The following is a 20,316-nucleotide window of genomic DNA, read 5'->3' on the forward strand; positions in this document are numbered from 1 at the left end:
GGTCTCAGCCACAATTAAGTCGTAGAGACCAGCAGTGATCAGAAAAAAAAATTCTGTCACTGCGGTGGGGCAGGTGAGGGTTTGGCCGGGTGATCAGAAGCCCGCAGGGGGCAGATTAGGGTCTGATCTGACGGATAGGAGTGCTAGGGGGTGACAGGAGGGGATTGATAGGTGTCTCAAAGGGTGATTAGAGGGGAGAATAGATGCAATCAATGCACTGGGGAGGTGATCAGAAGGGGGTCTGAGGGCGATCTGAAGGTTTGGCTGAGCGATCAGGAGCCCACACAGGGCAAATTAGGGCCTGATCTGATGGGTAGGTGTGCTAGGGGGTGACCTGATGGGTGTCTCAGGGTGTGATTAGAGGGGGGAATAGTTGCACGCAATGCACTGGGGAGGTGATCGGGGGGGGGGGGGGGGGGTAATCTGAGGGTGTGGGCGGGTGATTGGGTAGATGAGGGTCTGATCTGATGGGTATAATGGGTAGCAGTGACGGGGTGATTGATGGGTGATCAGAGGGGAGAACAAAAGTAAATAATGCACTGGGGAGGTTATATGGGAGGTCTTAGGGCAATCTGAGGGTGTGGGCGGGTGTTTGGGTGCCCGCAAGGGGCAGATTAGGGTCTGATCTGATGGGTAGCAGTGACAGGTGGTGACGGGGTGATTGATGGGTGATCAGGGTGTGATTAGAGGGGAGAATAGATGCAAGCATGCACTGGCGAGGTGAACTGAGGGCAATCTGAGGGTGTGGGCGGGTGATTGGGTGCCCACAAGGGGCAGATGAGGGTCTGATCTGATGGGTATGATGGGTAGCGGGGAGAATAGATGCAAGAAATGCACTGGTGAGGTGATCAGGGGGGTCTGAGGGCGATCTGAGGGTGTGGGCGGGTAATTGAATGCCCGCAAGGGGCAGATTAGGGTCTGATCTGATAGGTAGCAGTGACAGGTGGTGACGGGGTGATTGATGGGTGATTGACAGGTGATCAGTGGGTGATTACAGGGGAGGATAGCTGTATACAGTACACAGGGGAGGGGGGGTCTGGGGAGGATCTGAGGGTGTGGGGGTGATCAGGAGCCCCCAGGGGGCAGTTTTGGACCTAATCTAAAAAATAGCTTTGACAGATAGTGACAGGGAGTGATTGATGGGTGATTTGGGGGGTGATTGGGTGCAAACAGGGGTCTGAGGGATGCTGTGGGCGATCAGGGGGCAGATCTCTGTGTGTGCTTACCAGGGGGGCTGCCTCCTGCCCTGGTGGTCCCTCGATCACTGGGACCACCAGGGCAGGAGGCAGCCTGTATAATACGCTTTGTATACATTACAAAGCGTATTATACGCTTCTAACGCGGCAGATCGGGGGTTAACAACCCGCCGGCGCTGCTAATTGGCCGGCGGGTTGATGTCGCGGGTGGGCGGAGCCTCATGCCGGTGGATGCACACGCTTCTATGTGCGTGATCCCCGGAAATTCAGTCCCCCAGGAGCCGCCGTCGATCGGCGTTAAGCGGTCCTGGGGGTGCCACTTTTCCACCGCCCATTGGTAGTACGCCCATTGGTAGTGGGCGGTCGGCAAGTGGTTCAGGGGCGGAGAAAGCTGGTACTTAAGTGGTTAAAAACATTTTTCAATAGAAAAATACATATATTAATACAGATCTGTACATCAGTCTTGAAAGAGGGACACATAAGGAAGAAAGAGGGATTTGGTTTCCAAAGAGGGAATGTCCCTCCAAAAGAGGGACAGTTGGAAGCTAAAGATATATAGATATCCCCATCTGGCAGAAGGTGCAAATCCCACCAACAGTAATACTGCAGCAAGTAAAAACGTAGGTGTTTTTAGCTATATTATAAGGGACAACAAAGGATGACTTGCATATTCAGCAGTGATGCATTGTGGGAGACATATGGTCACTCCAACCTGAATAACCACAAGTGCCCTCTGTTTTAAGAAGGCAAACTTCTGTTTTTGCATAGCATTTTAGTGAGAGGGCCTTTTGGTCTCTCTCAGCCCCTTACACACTCCTAGAAGATCTTATAGAGGCAGAATTAGAACCTCTGTCAAATGTTTTTTTTCACTATCCCTTACTTCCTCTGCAGCTGACTTTGCGCTAAAAACAGCATGGCCAAAAATACCTGACAGAATGTAAACCCTCCCATTCTGTCTAAAGCAATCAGAAAAGGAGTATCTGCAGGTGGGATTTAGTCCATGTACACGAATACTGTGCAGCAAGGTTTGCAGGAGCATCTGTAACTCACCTAGGTCATCTTCTCATCCATCCACAGAAAGAATGTTGTAAAGTTTCCGAGAAGCATTGCCTGTTTTCCTGTGGCAGAGATCCATAGTGCTACATGCGTTGCACAAGGCTGACTGTGAAAAGAGGAAATTACACAAAAGCAACATTTCAAAATGCGTGCAGGAAACAGAGGCCAGATTGCTACAACTGCCAGCATCCTGCAGATTTCTGGGAAGATGGCCGACTCTAGAGCTGGTGCATTGTCATGCAGTCTGTGCTGGCTTCTGTAGTTCTAGTGGAAATAAGGGACAGTCAGGGGCCTAGCAATAGCCACAGCAGCTGCTATGGGTCCCTGGGGCAGAGGGGGCCCAGTGGGTACTTAATGTATTCACCATTAACTTTTTTGTGTTTCTCCACCCTCTGACTGTCTCAGTGCCCATGGACTATGTGCATACCTCCCAACTTTTTGAGATAAGAAAGAGGGACACTTAAGCCACACCCCTAGTCACGCATATCATAAAAATTTTATAAGATATGTTGTTTTATAATTCAAACCACACTGGTCCTTTCTATCCTGGTTCATTTTCCTTCATATTAACATTTTAAAATTAGTAATATATCAATTTAAAGGACGGGAATAAAGTTTAGAGGTCAAACAAATTTTTTTGTAGAGAAATATATATATTTACATAGAAAGAGGGACAAAGTCCAGAAAGAGGGACAAATGAGGAGGAAAGTGGGACAGAGGGACAGGGCTCCCAAAGAGGGACTGTCCCTCCGACAGAGGGACAGTTGGGAGCTATGTATGTGTAGTGTAGATTGCACGAGAATGTAAATTGCTCAATTAACTCATATCAATGTCGTAGCACAGTGATTCTCAACTGGTGTGCCGTGGCACAAGCATGTATCGCGGCAATACAGGCTATGTGTTGTCGCTCGCCGCGTTCCCCCCCGCTCTATCCCCTCCTCGCTTCTGAGATCTGCCTTGTCTATTTAGAGCAGGGCTACAAGAAAATGGCTGCCGATGTCCACAAATGCAGACAACAGCGGCTATTTTCTAATTATACACAGAGCGGAGGCAGAGAAGCTGGGAGGGAGACAGTGCTGGAACGCATGGAGCTGTTGAGTGACCCACCACATGCTACTGGGGACTCCTAATCCTAGCTATCTATCCTGAGAGCACCTCTACCTATCCTGAAAGCACCTACTCCTAGCTATCTATCCTGAATGCTCCTACTCATCCTTACCTATCCTGAAGGCACCTACACCTCGCTATCTATCCTGAGGGCACCTACACATCACTACCTATCCTGAGGGCACCTACACCTCGCTATCTATCCTGAGGGCACATACACCTCGCTACCTATCTTGAGGGCACCTACTCCTGGCTATCCATCCTGAGAGCACCTACTCCTGGCTATCTATCCTGAGTGAACCTACACCTCGCTACCTATCCCGAGAGCTCCTAGCTATCCTGAGGGCACCTACACCTTGCTACCTATCCTGAGAGCACTTACACCTCTCTATCCTGAGTGAACCTACACCTCGCTACCTATCCTGAGGGCACCTACACCTCGCTACCTATCCTGATGGCACCTACACCTCACTACCTATCCCGAGGGCACATATACCTGGCTACCTACCTATGAGTCTGGGGGCGTTTTATTGGGGGGGGGGGGGTGATGTGTCACGGCTTTAAAAAGGTTGGGAACCACTGTCCTAGCACATATGTCCAGGCACAAATATGACCTAGCCAATTTTCCAGATGGGCCGCTGGACGTCCCATCTGCAGGACTCTGTGGCTGCACAATTGGGTCCAGTGCTCGCCTATTGAAAACCTTGGCCCCCCCACAAATCAGAGATGTACCTGTTAAAGTGGATCCGAGATAAACTTTTCCTCATTGCACTATGGTGTTCCTTTCATATAGTTTATAGGGCATTCCTCAAGCTTAATACTTTTTTTTTTTTTGTTTCAATACTCTAATTCCCAAAAAACTAAACAAGCCTCGCCCACAGCTCAAAGTGCCTTGGCACTCTCAGACCCATGTAGCAAGGGCTTATAGGAGCTCAGTCAGAGCAGGAGGTTTTACTAGCCAGAGATTTCAGTGGCAGGAGGAGAGGGGAGTGAAGTTTTCACAGGCTGAGGGCTAGAGATGCAGATCAGCTTGCCTGGGTGTAATGTTTACAAGCAGAACATGGCTGCTCTCATTGTATCACAGGAAGATATAATCATATACTGTTGAAGCTGTATGCAGCCAGATTTGCTGTGTAAACTATCTAAACTTTAGATAAGATGTAGACAAGTTACTGGTTTTAGAATTTCTTCTCAGATCAAGGGGAGAATCAGTCCCCGGGTGCAGCAGCTGGGGCTTAGTAAGCCGCAGTGTGCAGGACAGGGCGGTCACTAGAGGCTCTTTAATCCCTCCTCCAATCTTGTGCAGGAAGTGGCTGCGCCCCCTAGCCAATCACCTGGGCACTGAAGGGCAACAAGCCTTGTTTGCTGCCCACTGGGCAGGGGGCATGGCCTACTCAGAGTAAACCATTGGGAGGGATTGGTGTTTTTTTGAAGCTCTGCCCCCAGCACACCATGTGGCACCAGAAGCCCAGCAACCGAGTCAACCAGAAGGGGAGAAACCCAGCAGATAATGTCTCACTTTGCCAGTGAGCCAGATGGTGAGGGATCCTGCAGATAGATATTAAAAATTCCATAACATTAAAGAGAACCCGAGGTGGGTTTGAAGATTATTATCTGCATACAGAGGCTGGATCTGCCTATACAGCCCAGCCTCTGTTGCTATCCCAAACCCCCCTAAGGTCCCCCTGCAATCTGCAATCCCTCATAAATCACAGCCATGCTGCTGACAAACAGCTTGTCAGAGCTGGCTGTGTTTATCTCTATAGTGTCAGTCTGCTGCTCTCCCCGCCTCCTGCAGAACTCCAGTCCCCGCCTGCATCCCTTCCCTCCCTGCTGATTGGAGGGAAGGGACGGGGGCAGGGACCGGAGCTATGCAGGAGGCGGGGGAGCAGCTGAGACTGACACTACAGATGTAAACACAGCCTCACAGCACGACTGATTTATGGAGGGATTGCAGAGTGCAGGGGGACCTTAGTGGGGTTTGGGATAGCAACAAAGGCTGGGCTGTATAGGCAGATCCAGCCTCTGTATGCAGATAACATTCTTTAAACACACCTCGGGTTCTCTTTAAGTTGAAAGGGCTCCGTTTGTCACCTAAAATTCTACTACTGTAGAACAAACACCAGGTCTTTGTTGTCGATAATGTTATTTATCACTTCATTACTACGCCTTTTTCATGAATTCACTTATGTTTACCGACAAACATTTTCATTATGCGGTAAAACAGGTGTAGCATTTATGAATCCACCATCAACATACCATGCGGTAATTTACCACTTTAGCGATAACGCATGCGATAATAGTTTATGAATCGAGGCCTTAGAGTTTACACCATGATGCTCCTAATTTCCACTAGGAGCAATGGCTGTTTCAGGTTCGGCTGCAGCATCCGTTCTGCTGTGCAGCCACAGCACCAAATACTAAGCCAATGCCATGCACAGCTATAAGGATTTTATTTACACACCAGTGCAATCTGGATAGCAAGCCCATAAAGAGATCACTAGTGTTTAGTGGAAATAGGGCTAATCCTGCTGTGTAGGTGATGTTTGCTGTGGGAGGATCAAAAGCTGTGACAGTAGGGAAGAAAAATTAACACTGAGCTGGGTTAAAATAAAGGGGGCAGATGTAGTGGCACTTTTGGCATCACAAACAGTAAAGATGGAGCGGCAGAAATTTTTTTTATGTCACTTCTCCAAAATCTGACAGTGAACATTAAAGTGTACCAGAGCTAAAGGGAAAGATTGATACTTACCTGGGGTGTAAACCAACACCATAAGCACACCCAACTGAGCCAGTTACCGGGGCTGATTGCGGCTAAACGGCAGGCCGTGGGAAATCAGTGAGGGGCTCAGACGTGCTTATGGGGCTGGAGGAAGGACCGAGTAGGTATGAAAGCTTTTCTTTCAGCAGTCTCTGGCTTCCATAGGTAGGCTAAATTTCCCATTTCATTAATTTTTTTCAGTTAATATGAAGTTTAATTCTACTTGGGATTTACACATGAGCAAAACGGCTGTTGTGCACCCACCTCTGCGCCCTCTTACCATCACTGGTCAGTTGCTCATTTTTTCAATAAATTATACGGATTAGGCTGGATGGCGCAGACCTCTCATTTCTTTGCAGCAGCTTGTTTGGTCTTTCCATGATCTTAAGCGCACAGCGTGGAGCCCTCATTGGACCAGGAGCAGGGGAAATCCTTTTCACACCAATAAGGTTGCTATAGGCTCCCTTAGTTGAATGTTGTGACGCCCATTTTTTTTGCTTTGACTACCATAATTCTAAAAACCCTATTCTCTGTGGCCTAATCACTAATGGACTTGCATTCATTTAACCACTTAAAGGGAAGGTTCAGGGAGGGTGGGTAAAAAATAAAAATCAATTTCCACTTACCTGGGGCTTTCTCCAGCCCGTGGCAGGCAGGAGGTGCCCTCGCCGCCGCTCCGCAGGCTCCCGGTGGTCTCCGGTGGCCGACCCGACCTGGCCAGGCCGGCTGCCAGGTCGGGCTCTTCTGCGCTCCAAGGCCCGGAACTTCTGCGTTCCACGCCGGCGCTCTGACGTCATCGGACGTCCTCCGGGCTCTACTGCGCAGGCGCATCTGAGCAACTTTCACCTCCCATTCATTTGCAAATAACTATCACTACTCATCACAATGAATTGATCTAGATCTTGTTATTTCCGCCACCAATTAGGCTTTCTGTGGGTGATACATTTTGCTGAGAATTAATTCTAAATCAATTTTAACAGGAATATTAAGAAATTGAAAAAAATTATTTCTCAGCCTTTGGCCATTATAATTTGAAATTAATACATGCTACCATAATTAAAACCCATGTACTTTATTTGCCAATTTGTCCCACTTATTACACCTTTTAAATTATGACCCTATCACAATGTATGGTGCCGATATTTTATTTGGAAATAAAGGTGCATTTTTTCAATTTGTGTCCATCCCTATTTAAAAGCCCATAAATTAATAAATTATATTGATATACTCCTTTGACGTGCATATTTAAAAAGTTCAGACCCTTAGGTAACTATTTATGGTTTTTTTTTATTATTGTAATTTTTTTTTAATTAAAACTTTTATTTGGGTATTTTTTTATGTTGGAGGTAAACCGCTAATTTTAAATGTTAAAAAATGCATTAATTTAATGTAAAGTGCTTTTGGGTGTAGTTTTACTATTTGGCCACAAGATGACCACAGTCAAAAAGTCCTAGGAGCGAGATCAAAGAAGAATGAAGACCAGGATCTTTTTGAGGTCTGAAGAGACGCGGTCGGCTTTTCTCGGGGGGGGGGGGTCCGCTCAGTGAAATGGGTTCTATAATCCCTTTCATTGATCGCACGGCTAACGGCCGGTGGCAGGTGCACGCACGAGGGGCCTCGCAGCCTAACTGGACAAGAATTTTCGTCCAGTTAGGCTTAACTGTGCATTTTTTTTTTTAATTGAAGTCTATACATAGTCTATAAACATTGTACAGCGCTGCAGATCTGCAGCAGCACTGTACTTGGGACAGCCGTGTGACACGGCTGTCTCCCTGGCAGGCACAAAATTGAAGCCCATGACAGCAGATCACGCTGATTGGCTGGCGGGGGGAGGGATATAAAATACATAAAGGTCAAATTTATTCAAAAAATTAATATTTATAAAAAAAAACTGGGGAGCGATCAGAGCCCACCAACAGAGAGCTCTGTTGGTGGGGAGAAAAATCACTTGTGTGCAGTTGTGCGGCCCTGCAGTTAGGCCTTAAAGCTGCAGTGGCCCAATTAGTAAAAAATGGCCTGATCACTAGGGGGGTTTAACACTGCTGTCCTCAAGTGGTTAACCTCCCTGGGGTAGGATTATGGATTTTAGAGTCTTTTCTGCATGTAGCAGACCCTAAAATCAGGAATAAATTTTGCCGCCAGAGTGGCTGCAGCAGCCCCATCATTCACCTCCCTGGGTTTCCCACACTGCAATTTTCCCTCTATCCTCCGGGTTGCACTGTAATTCTGTAGTAATATCACTAACTGCAATCTCAAAAGTGATTCAGAGCCTCAGAAGACAGGAAGGAGAATGGCTACGGACATCTGGATCCCCCAGGAGGTAAGTAAAAACGCCTGCTGCGTGCTATACGCTGCATTGAGCTCCCAGCAGCAAGCCCAAGCGTAGCTCAGGCTTACGGCCAGGGAGGTTAATTTATATAAAACTTGGCTGCTCCATTTAACCTCTTCTCACTCAACAGCCTCTATCCTCTGCCAAGCACTTCATTGGCTACCATAAGATCCACATCAGACTCTCCTGAAGTAGATACCACCACAACTGCACCCTCCGTTGTACACACAAACACGTGTCTTCTAGAATCACCTCTTCCCATATACAATACTACTCATGAGCCTCTGCACTCATGGTTTCCCTTCACCTCCATCTTTCTCCAAAACGTGGAAACCTTCACTCTACCCTTTTCAGATTACCATACAATGGCTCCCTATCTGCTTCAGGATCAATTTCAAGATTCTGTGTCTGAGCTACAAATCTGTGCACAAGACTTGCCTAACCTATATCTCTCAGCTTGTCCACAGAGATATACCCATCTGCCCCCTCCAGTCCTCAGTCTGACCACCTTGCACATTTCTCACTCCCATGCGTGCCTGCAGGACTTCTCAAGAGCCACCCTGTCTGAAACTCCCTCTTAGATTCACCCCTTCAATATTTTCAAGAAAGGCCTCTAAAACATCTTTTTAAGATGGTCTACCCACCAATTCTCTCAGTTAAAGGAATACTATCAATTGAAACGACTTTTTTTTAATACTCTATATTAGTGTACACATTACCACTACTGCTAGGGGCACTTAATTTATTTACCCAGGTCTCTCTCCCGCTATCCCTGCTTAAAAATTCATTTCTCACACAGCTTATAGTAGTTTGGGTAACAGTGAGCTGCTTGGTTACTCTGTCACACAGCTCACAAATATATTTCACTGTGTGACTCACAGCATGCAGGAGACAGGAGGAGAAATAGGCTGATCTGAAGTGGGAACAGGTAACTAAATGAGCTGTAATATTGCTGGAATATAACTAGCTATAACACTAGTCTGTGTTTACACCCAGACTGGCTGCCTGCCTGTGGTGATTCACTCCAGGCTGCATCCACTTTACAAGCTGCTGAGAGGGGCAGAACACTTTACAGTTAGCATTATCTTTATCAGTCAAGAGAAGCATAGATAATAAACACACATGGCTAGAATCTTTAACCCCTTACCACCATATCAATAAGATTATTTCAGCAAGGTGATAAACTAAACTGAGGAGTTGATAGCAACTCCCCTGTGCAGACATGGTCTAGCCCTCTGGGAGCTGTCAGTATTTAGATACATTTTGTATCCAAAACTGACGGAGGATTTTACAGCTGAGAGGAACAGCTGTGTGAGGAATCAAATTGCTCCTAGTACTTGTCCTAATGTGTGCTACAACATTTAAAAATAAATGCATAGATCGATAGTATTCCTTTAAGCACTTATTCTGCAGCCCTACCATAGTAAGGCTTTGGGCATGGTTTCACCTTAGCGAGTGTGGCGTCAATCTTATGACCCCATAATCATACATCTTATACACTGTTTGCATGTATAACCGTGTGCTACCTATCTGTTTGACACACCTTGATAACATTGTATGCATCCCTATTGTCCAGCGCTGTGTAATATGTTTGTGCTTTACAAATACAAATAAATCTTGCTCCGTGTTTCCTCCCTATCCCCTTTAGATTGTAAGCCCACAGGGGAAGGGTTCTATTCCATTGGATTTCTTTAAGATTGCTGTACATTTTGTTAAAGGACCATTGGGGAAAATCTTAAAATTCATGTAAACATATACAAATAATAAGCATGTCTCTTCCAGAGTAAAATGAGCCATATATTATTTTCTCCGATGTCGCTGTCACTTACACTAGGTAATAGAAATCTAACAGAACCGACAGGTTTTGGGCTTGTCCATCTCTCCATAGGGGTTCTCAGCATGGCCTTTATCCTTTAAACACACTACCTGAAAAAGATTTGTAAAAAGATGCTGGCCAACCTCCCTGCACACTTTTTTGGCAGTTGGACAGAGCAACTGCCATTCACCAAGGGCTTTTGAAAATAAAGAAAACCCTGAGTATCTCCATGAGATGGGCTAGTCCTAAACCTGTCAGATTTCTACTACTTACTGTGACAGTAACATAGGAGAGAAGTAATGTACGGCTCATTTTACTTTGGAAGAAACGTACCTATCTGTATATGTTTACATCTTAACATATAGTGGTCCTTTAATCACAATGGTTAATATAAAATGTATCTTGTCTGCCAATTCTGTATCAGATACTACTGTCTCGTATTTAAAAGAGGATGTATGTGAGGGAAAGGGGGTGGGTGGGTAGGGGAGCTTCCCCCATCCCGAAGAAAGTACCTCCCAGACGGAGCAATGCTTTTCAGCGCTGCTAGATTTGGGCGCAGCCATAGACTATAAAGGGACTAGTCTATAGCGGCGCTCAGTGAGTAACGTCGGCTCCGTCAGAAGACAGAGCCGAATTTGCTTAAAAAACTCAATAATTCGGCCTCCAGCAATTGCTGGAAGCCGAATTATTTCATTCCCCCACTATCCATGGCTGCCTGGAGGAGGAATAGTAATTAAATCGGCCCGGACTTGTGCAGAAGCAGGATCAGCCATATAGCGATGTATCCTGCTCCCAAGTCTACCGGCGCCGATTTCAAATGTACTCCCTCCCAGAGGCTCTTTTACAGGTTCTCTTTAAAGTGTACCTGAGGCTTCCGGGAGCACGCACAGCCCAACTGCATCTGTGCCGTATGCCCCGGAGGACTTTCCAGGACAATTCGCGGAGGCTGAAGGCAGCAGGAGGATGGTGGTGTGGGAGCTATCAGGCTGGCGGAAGCCCCAGGTATGTATACATTTTATAGACACCCCCGGTTTTACTTTAAGGTACCAGTGTTTGTTTCTTACTCTGTACGGTTCCACAAAAGAGGCTTGCAATATAGATCAATAATAGTATTGTATACATATAAAGGGTGTATGACAGTGCACCTGATTGGCTGACTAGCGTCTGCTGGCCAGATAGAGGCAGGATATTGCTCTGGCTGGAAGTTAGCAATTGTGTTTGTTGCAGTTGGCATTCAGTTTAGAGGTGGTGGGGTGAGTTCCCTGGAGGTGAGAGGTCCAGGGCTTGCCCGCACTTCCCTCTAGGTGTCGCATGGTGGTTTGGGGGCCCCAATGAGTGAGAGAGACCTGGGGCCCCTGGGCTGTCATGTGGACCAGTGTTTGTGATACATATAAAGAAGATAGAAATGCCGGAGATACAAATGACCAACAACACTTTTAATAAACACAAAATTGCTTGACCAGCATCAAACCCAAATGCTACACTTTCCAGCAGAAATCAGTAAATAAAATAAAAAAACAAACAAAACATAATATAAGCATAATCGAACACATGAAGTCTTTTCTCTCGGTTATAAGTGCATTTCAGCCATCAGCTATCCCCAGTTCTCGTCGTCGTCAGCCGCAACCGCAGGCTGGGAAAATCCTGAAGAGCTGTAATCATCGTGAAAGCCCCCTTTCTAAATCAGAAAGAGAAATTAATGTAAGTTTCAGCAATTTAACAAAGTTTTCAGTATACATTATATAAGGTAGCCGACTTGTACACACTGAAAATAGCAAGCAATCTGCAAAGGCAGCCGCGACTCAACTTTGCAAGTGCGCGTTCTGCCGCAATAATGGGTGCAATCGGTAGGTTTAGAAAGCATTTCCAGATAGGAAGAAAAAACAAATGAAATGGGGATGCAAAAAATAAAAGTATCATCACTGCATTTGGTATGCAATTTGCATTCACACCCATTGATTTGCCCTCAGTGCAATCGCAGGAGAAATGCTGCACTACATTTACAACTGAGTGAAGATCAAATCCCACTACTGTGAACAGGGCACCACAGTTATGTTACCTTAGCTCCCTTTTACACTTAATCAGTTGGTATGCGTTAGTATGCGTTTTTTCCCAAAGCAGTGCATTGTGACAAAGATTTCAGTTAAAACGCGTTAAGTGTGAAAGGTGCCATAGGAAAACATGGGCATTACGTTGAAAATCAGTTTTCTTTCCGTTTTATCCGTTATCACAGCGTGTTTGCGAACGGCAAAACATGCGTTTCAATTATTTAATATAAGTCAGACTTTCTCAACCTGTTAACCCTGGAGGAGACCTGCAAATACTTTTAGTATCTCAAGGAACCCCTGGCATGGTCTATAAAAGCTGATGTGGCTGTTTATTCCACTATCCCCTATTACAGTTCCCTTTATTACAAATGCTAATGCTTCTTTATTAACGTGGAGGTCGGCCTAACGTCATCGCCGGGGACCGGGACGGCGCGGCGGCGAGGGACATGCTGGAAGCTTGAGACTGGAGGAAGCTCCCGGTAAGTAGCGCTTGTTTTATTCATTTTCCCCTGATAACTCCTTTAAAGTGGATCGGAATTCAGAACTTCTTCTCTGGTCTTAAAGATAAGCAACAGCTTAATAACTTTAAAAAAAACTTGCTACAGCCGATACAACTTCTGCAATAAATCTTCAGTGTCCACTTCCTGTTTGCATGGAAGCAGCCAGAGAACATTCTGTGTTTAGAAATTAGCTGCTATGCAGAGGCAGTCAACTGTCAGATCAAACTACACATGATTTCTCGGTTTTCCTTCTGCTCTGTGCAAGAATTCAGGTCCACGGTAAGGTGCCCACTAATGACACAATATTGACTGTATAATCTTGCCACTTATATGTAATAAGTGGGGCTAACTAAAGGATCCATACAAAGTATATTTATTCAGTTTACCCTCTTAGTACATACATTTGTTAAGAATACAATCATGATTGTATCAGTATTTCAGCCTAATAGATCAGCAAGACTGCCAGGTAATTGGTATCCCTTAAAATGTGGATTTAACAAAATGGTCTGGCACATAATAGGAATCAAGGAATAGAAATCTTTTGTCAGAACTACTGATGGGGTTAGGTTTCAGTTAGCACAAAAAGAATGGACATTACTTACGTTTCTTTGGTCTACAGAGGCAAATGTACTTGCTAGGGGGTTATAGCCAGGCTTTCCAGGACCACCAAATGAAATTTCTTCAAGCCAGGCCGGCACCTCCTGATGGGCCTGTTAAAACAGTTCAGTGTAACGTTATCCTACTAATATTATAAATGGGAAAGTTTAGGTGTTTGTTACTCGATCACGCAAAAATGGCTGAATGGATTTGAATGAAATTTGGCACACACATAGTACACTACCTGGAATAACATATAGGATACTTTTTATTCCCATAACCAAAAATTGGGTGGAGACATACAGATTTCACTGGGAAAATGTAAACTGCAGTCATTCTTACACTGGTTATAGCAGGGTTCTCAAACTTTGCACAGTTGGTTGCTGGGTGACTGGGATTAATATTCAGAAAACGGGTAGAGCCTATAAAAGCCAATCAAAATTCACCTATTGATTTCCAAGGGGAATATTTACATTGCTGCCATTCTTAACTGTTAATGGCACAAGCCTCAAACCTGGTATAGTTGATCATTGGGTGACTGGGGTTCAAATTCAGAAAAAGGGGCAGAGCCGCAGCCAGATTTGTTTAATTTCAGTGCAAAATATTTATGCCAAAGACCGTAAAGCTCACAAACAAGCTCATTGAGTATTTGATTAATTGTGTTTTCTGGTTAGAAAAAGTGGGCGGAGTCAGCTCAGCCAAATACATACCCGGGCAACGCCGGGCCATCAGCTAGTTTATAATAGACAGAAACATGCAGCATAATACATATAAATTAGCAACATTCCAAGTTTAATCTGGCCTTCCATGAGGTTATGTATTCTACAGCACTTAATCCATAGTCATGTCACTATCCATCAGAAGAGCTCACTATCATCCCTACCATAGTCTTAAGCCCCATCTACACCATACGATTCTTTGTCCGATTCAATTCAATTCATTGATTCCATTCAATCAGAATGTCCAATTCAATTCACCCTTGTTTTGAATCGAACATGTCGGATTGAATCAAATCGGATAAAGAATCATATGGTGTAGATGGGACTTTAGAAACCAGTTAACCTATCTGGAAATGGGCATAACAATCACCCTTGCCATTGCAGGGGGGTCCAAAGGCTTTGGGGCCCCTCCCTCTCCTCAAACGCAAGTGCTGCCAATTAGCAACAACCACCCTACCTGTTGGCTCACGAAAAATGTGTGCAGGTGTACGTTTTTCCCGCTTCCAGGTGCTGCTTCACAGCAGAACGCTCTTTGCTGCCATTCGCTGACTACTGATCATGTGACCTGCATGGGGGTTTGGGGACCAAGGGGCCACATGCTATCATTTTTTGCAGGGGGCCCTATGAAGTCTAGTTATGCCCCTATATCTGGCATTTGTTCCTCCTGTCTGCGTCTCTTTCATTCCCCCTTTGCAACTCCTCCTCTCCCCAGTGCCTCCCTTTGCTCCCCCTGTGCCTCTTTAGGTTACTGAACCAGTCTGTGCCAAATTCACATTGAGAATACATAGAGAACTTACATCACTCAGGACTTTTATAAGTGAAGCACCAATCTTGAGTTCCTCATCACCCTTTCTATCAAAGAAGGAGATGGCCTGTCCAGTATTGCCACATCGACCGGTACGTCCAATTCTGTGAACGTATTCATCGATATCTCCTGGAATGTCGTAATTGATGACATGAAGAACATTCTCTATATCCAATCCTCGAGCAGCTACAGAAGTGGCCACAATCACAGGACAGCGGCCAGTGCGAAAGTCACTCAGAGCTGCTTCCCGCTCTCTCTGCTCCCTGTCACTACACAGCGTGGGGAAGAGAAAAACGAGATTACTAGAATAGAAGCATACTAAACTCTAATGCTTTATTCACAATTCAAAATGGGGTAACAAGAGACCATATTTTTGAGTATAAGACTTTTTCCCCAAAAAGGCGGGGGGGGGGGGGGGGGGGGGGGGGGGCGGCGATGAGTGGTCCTTATATACGGTAACTAGTGGTGCAGGAGTGTGCAGGAAGCACTTACCACATCCAGTGCCGCGCTCTTCTCCCCTTCCTGCAGCAGCTTGCCTTACTTCGGTACACTGTGGCATCCTGCCGCTATACAGCTCCTTCTCCATCCTGAATTAGTGGCCTTTTACTGTAACCCCAGCGGCGCAACTAGTCATTTCTGACCCCGACGCACATACGCAACTTATATGTGATCCCGGCGCACAAAGCGCTGCTGGGGTCACTGTAAGACCACTAATGCGCAAGTACAGGGGAGCTGTATAATGGCAGGTGGCTGCAGTGTCCTGCTGCAGGAAAAGAGGAGAAGAAGAGTGTGTCTGGACTGACTGATTAGCTGGAAGAGGACCAGAGCGAGGGGGAGAGGTCCATAAGACATTCCTGCATTATAGATGCACCAGGTTTAGCATTTTTTAGGTGCGTCATAGTGCGGAGCATCTTATATTCCGAAAAATACGGTAGCATATGGTTCTTTTCAAGATATTGAAAACTTCCTACACTTCAGGAGATAGAAAGATAAAGAGAGAAATAAAAAAAGAAGCCTAGAATAGGCTTGAAAAATGCTCATGTTCCAAGCTTCATTTAAAAACATCTTTGCAAACCAGGCCTGAAAAGTAGTAATGCCGGGTACACACATTTTTCTGGCAGATTTACTCTCAGATTGATTCCAACATGCCCAATCTGATTTCCGATCGTTTTCCAACTGTTTTCCGTTCACTTCTATCAGTAATCTATCGAAAATCAGATTGAACATGTTGGAAATAATTGATCTGACAGTAAATCTGGCAGAAAATCTCAGTGTGTACCTAGCCTTAAAGTGAACCTAAAGTGAGAACGGATGCGAAAATAATTAATTTTATGTGTAGCATGGATAAGTTTTAATAACTTTTCTAGCTTTATTTTAGAGACTGCATCAGGCTGTCACAGTTGCAGTTTAGAATCCACACTCTACAATTTAAGCTGAAAATGAAGCAGAATGTAATGACACTAAAATTTTGGCACTAAATCCTCATCTTTCTTCTCCCCGACAGACATCAGCCTTTTATGCTAGGTACACACATTAGGTTTTTCAGTTCGATAGAGGAGTTCGATTGATAAATTTCGTCAATCATTTTACCGCTCGATTTCTCATAGAAGTGAATAGAAAAAGATTAAAAAAAACGAGCGGAAGAGAATCAAGCAGAAAATAAAGCGGGAAAAAAACGTATTGTGTGTACCCAGCATTAGCTTCTATTTACGTTCCAAAAACCTGCCTGAATTCAAGCTATTCCTCAAGCTCTTTTCCAGAGATAACCATATTTTAACTCTTCCAGTACTGGAAAACATGTTTTAGTAGGGATGGACTATATGTGTATAGGTTTATCTCATGTCACTTTAAATACACTTTAATCGTCCTTTTCTTAAAAAAATAAAAATTAAACTGGTGTCTGAGAAACAGTCTGTTTGCAAAACTGGCCCAAAGTTGAGCTTAGATGGCCCGAGAAAACCTAAATGGATTCAAATGAAAATCTGAGGTTAAAAGGAACTGCTCTTACCCATGAATGCTGGTTGATGGTATTTTTTCCTGACAGAGAAGTGTAGCGATGAAATCTGCCTTCTTTTTAGTTTTCACAAACACCATTGTGCGCTCATGACCTGCAAACATTCACATGGAAACAGATGAAAACTCAAAACCGTGTACAGAATAACCGAGTACACTGGCACATCAGTCTGCAGCATTCACAGCGACATCTGCTGCTGAAAACACACTAATAAACCTTCAGCCTATACTGCACACTAGTGCTTTTACACTAAACCACTACTGCAGAAATAGTGGTGTTCTCCACGTCGTGAATGTTTTGCACACCTTCCCTTATCTATTGCAGATGTATGCAAGTACTAGAACTGATTAGCAAGTTATACCTATGTTCTGTAGTATTTCCAGCAGCTTGTCCTTCTTCCCAAACTCATCCACCTCAATGATTTGCTGCTCCACATCGCTGCAGGCGCCGCCAACTTGACCAACCACAACAAACAAGTAATCCACCTTCAAAATGTCTCTGGCAAGCCTTAGAGAAACAAAGTTTTTTTTACATCTAACATCTAGTACATACAGTCAGGTCCATAAATATTAGGACATCTACACAATTCTAACACTTTTGGCTCTATACACAAACAATGGATTTGAAATTTGAGGGTATTTACATCCAAATCAGGTGAACGGTGTAGGAACTAAAACAGTTTGCAAATGTGCCTTCCACTTGTTGAGACTAAAATTAATGGGACAGAATAATAATCAAACGTTCACTTTTTTAAATTAAGCATTTCATTGACGACCTCTTCACCCCAGTTTTGTTGTGGAGTTGCTCATGGAGAAGCCGCTCTTCCATACAGGGTGGATGGAACAGACTCTGTAGAGGAGATACTCTGTACGTCAGTCTTTAGAATTCTGTCCTCCCCAGTCAGGCATGTGCTTTGACTTTTAACCTCTCTAGCGGTATGATTACTTTCGGATTTTAGGTTCTAAAAGTGGTGCAATTTGTTCACAAGCTTTTCGAGCCTCAAAGCACGAAATGTTGCAATGCTCCCTCCTTCCACCGGGAGGCACTCAACCCCTATAAGTGAGATCAAAGTCTTGTAACAAACGGCAATCTCACCTGAGGGATCGAGAGCCTCTGAGGGCCAGAAGAATCCTCAATATGCAAAAAACAGCCCACTGGATGATACCAATACCCAAAGATCTTGATCCTTCCAGACCTTTGGCCTGGCCAGAACTGGCTAGCCAATCCTGAAGTAAGGGACCAAATCGGCATAACTCAGCAGTGGTATCTGTTTCCCAGAGCTCTGGTGTCCTCTCACCTCTCCATGCTGCACCCCCCCCCCCCCCCCCCGCATCACACGAAGATGACCTTTGTGTACCCTCTCTGACTTGTTACTGCAGCTCGTGCTTCCGGTATTCGTGATTTCATATGGCTGCTCAGTAGTAAGCGGATTAGCTCTTTCTTCAGGACATGGCTGGTGAGCTCTGGCCATCCGAAGTGCGAGAATTAATGGTCTTTGTAATTAATGTATACTGTATATATAGATTTGGGCGTTTAAAAAAAAAAGTTAATACCTACCTCTGGATAGGCATTGGGAATGTAGCGCTGAACATCAGTGTTTGCCGATTCTCTCTGCTTGGCATTCCTGGCCATCGCAAAAGAGTATAAATGTCTTCCAGAAAACCCATGTCTAGCATCCGGTCTGCTTCATCCAATACCAGGAACTGTATCTTACTCAAACCAATCTTTAGGAGGAAGTACAAGGAGGAACAAGATTAAAGACATGCATTTAACATCGAGCTGTAAAGTTTAATTTTGTTAAAACTAGGAGAACAAAGATAATGGCCTTCAATAATTTTTTTTTCCCTTAAAGGGAACCAGAGACAAAGCTTATAAAAAAAGAAATAGGAAAAGATTTTATGCATACCTGGGGCTTCCTCCAGCCCCATAAGCCTGGATCGCTCCCACGCCACCGTCCTGCGCTGCCTCTATTGCCGGTACTGGGTCCCGTCACTTCCACCGGACGCGACCAGTCTTCCGCATGTGCAGGGGCTCCCTCCAGCTCTTTACGTATACGCCTGCGCAGTACGGAGGGAGCGCACTGCGCTTGCGTCGACTGGCCAAAATGACGGGACCCGGTACCGGCAAACAGAGGCAGCGGAGGACGGCGGCTTGGGAGTGATCCAGGCTGATGGGGCTGAAGTAAGCCCCAGGTATGTATAAAGCTGGTAGTTTGTCTCTGGGTCTCTTTAAAGTGGATTGGATCAGAGATAAACTTTTACTCATTGCAGAATTCTGTTCATTTCATATAGTTTATAGGGCATTCCTCAAGCCAAATACTTTGTTTTAATACTCTAATTCCCTATAAACTTAACAAGCCTCGCCCACAGCTCCTTGTGCAAAACTAGTGTGCACAGATAATGAACACGTATGCATGTCAAGGCATTCTTTAACCCATTTTGGTTCCTGGACGTAGTTTCTACGTCCAGGAACCATGCGCGCTACCGCGCGCTCCCGCGTGTGCACGCGCACTCCCGGCCGCGTATTCGGTAGCCAGGGAATCAATGTATCGGGCTACGGTGCCCGATCATTGATTCCTCTCCCCCGCTGAAAAAGCGACAGCTTCTCTCAGAAGCTGCGCCTTTTCTGGCCGTTCCCTTCCCGATGCGTCACTGTAAGCGTATGTTACGCTTAGAGTGACGTCATGTAAACAAACTCATGGCCGCCATCTTGTGGCCAAAAAGTAATACTACACCTGTAAAAAAAAATAAAATGTAAAATTAACACACATTTACATTATAAATCTATTGTTTACCTCCCACCCTCCCAAAACTACCCAAATAAAATGTTTACAATAAAAAAAAAACATTACAATTAAAAAAAAAAACATGTAAATATTTACCTAAGGGTCTAAACTTTTTAAATATCAATGTAAAGAAGAAATATTTCTATATTTTTTTTATTTTAAACTTGTAAATAGTGATAGAATAGTGAAAATGCACCTTTATTTCCAAATAAAATATTGTCGCCATACATTGTGATAGGGACATAATTTTAACAGTGTTATAACCGGGACATATGGGCAAATACAATACGTGAGTTTTAATTATGGAGGCATGTATTATTTTAAAACTATAATGGCTGAAAACTGATAATGATTTTTTTCCGTTTTTTCTTATTCTTCCTGTTAAAATGCATTTACAGTAAAGTGGCTCTTAGCAAAATGTACCCCCCAAAGAAAGCCAAATTGGTGGTGGAAAACCAATGTTAGTTACCTGGTAACATCCTTTTTAGTAACCTCCAGGACAGGTCCACCATGAGAACGACAAGCTCCTCCCAGGAACAGGAAACGTCCAGATAGAGTACTCTATAAATCTTTGTCCAACCCC

At 44.8% G+C, this 20,316-nt stretch overlaps 2 protein-coding genes across 2 annotated transcripts in view; both read right to left on the reverse strand.

Annotated features, from left to right (window-relative positions):
• The window catches only part of LOC137559912 (interleukin-31 receptor subunit alpha-like), an 87,352-nt gene extending 85,012 nt beyond the window's left edge, over window positions 1–2,340 (reverse strand). The window contains exon 1 of the mRNA XM_068271840.1: window positions 2,247–2,340. The gene's annotated coding sequence lies outside the window, so the exon portion shown is untranslated. The remainder of the gene's footprint in view (window positions 1–2,246) is intronic.
• A 9,340-nt stretch (window positions 2,341–11,680) lies between these two features.
• DDX4 (DEAD-box helicase 4) overlaps window positions 11,681–20,316 on the reverse strand; it is a 114,305-nt gene continuing 105,669 nt past the window's right edge. Inside the window, exons 25-30 of the mRNA XM_068251234.1 lie at window positions 18,506–18,672; window positions 17,310–17,455; window positions 16,943–17,042; window positions 14,927–15,203; window positions 13,416–13,523; window positions 11,681–11,943 (exon numbers count right to left, since the gene is read on the reverse strand). Of these exons, the coding sequence (XP_068107335.1) occupies window positions 11,860–11,943; window positions 13,416–13,523; window positions 14,927–15,203; window positions 16,943–17,042; window positions 17,310–17,455; window positions 18,506–18,672 (882 nt within the window). The 3' untranslated portion in view covers window positions 11,681–11,859. The remainder of the gene's footprint in view (window positions 11,944–13,415; window positions 13,524–14,926; window positions 15,204–16,942; window positions 17,043–17,309; window positions 17,456–18,505; window positions 18,673–20,316) is intronic.

The sequence above is a fragment of the Hyperolius riggenbachi genome, chromosome 1 (genome assembly GCF_040937935.1).
Source record: "Hyperolius riggenbachi isolate aHypRig1 chromosome 1, aHypRig1.pri, whole genome shotgun sequence".
Classification (NCBI taxonomy): domain Eukaryota; kingdom Metazoa; phylum Chordata; class Amphibia; order Anura; family Hyperoliidae; genus Hyperolius; species Hyperolius riggenbachi.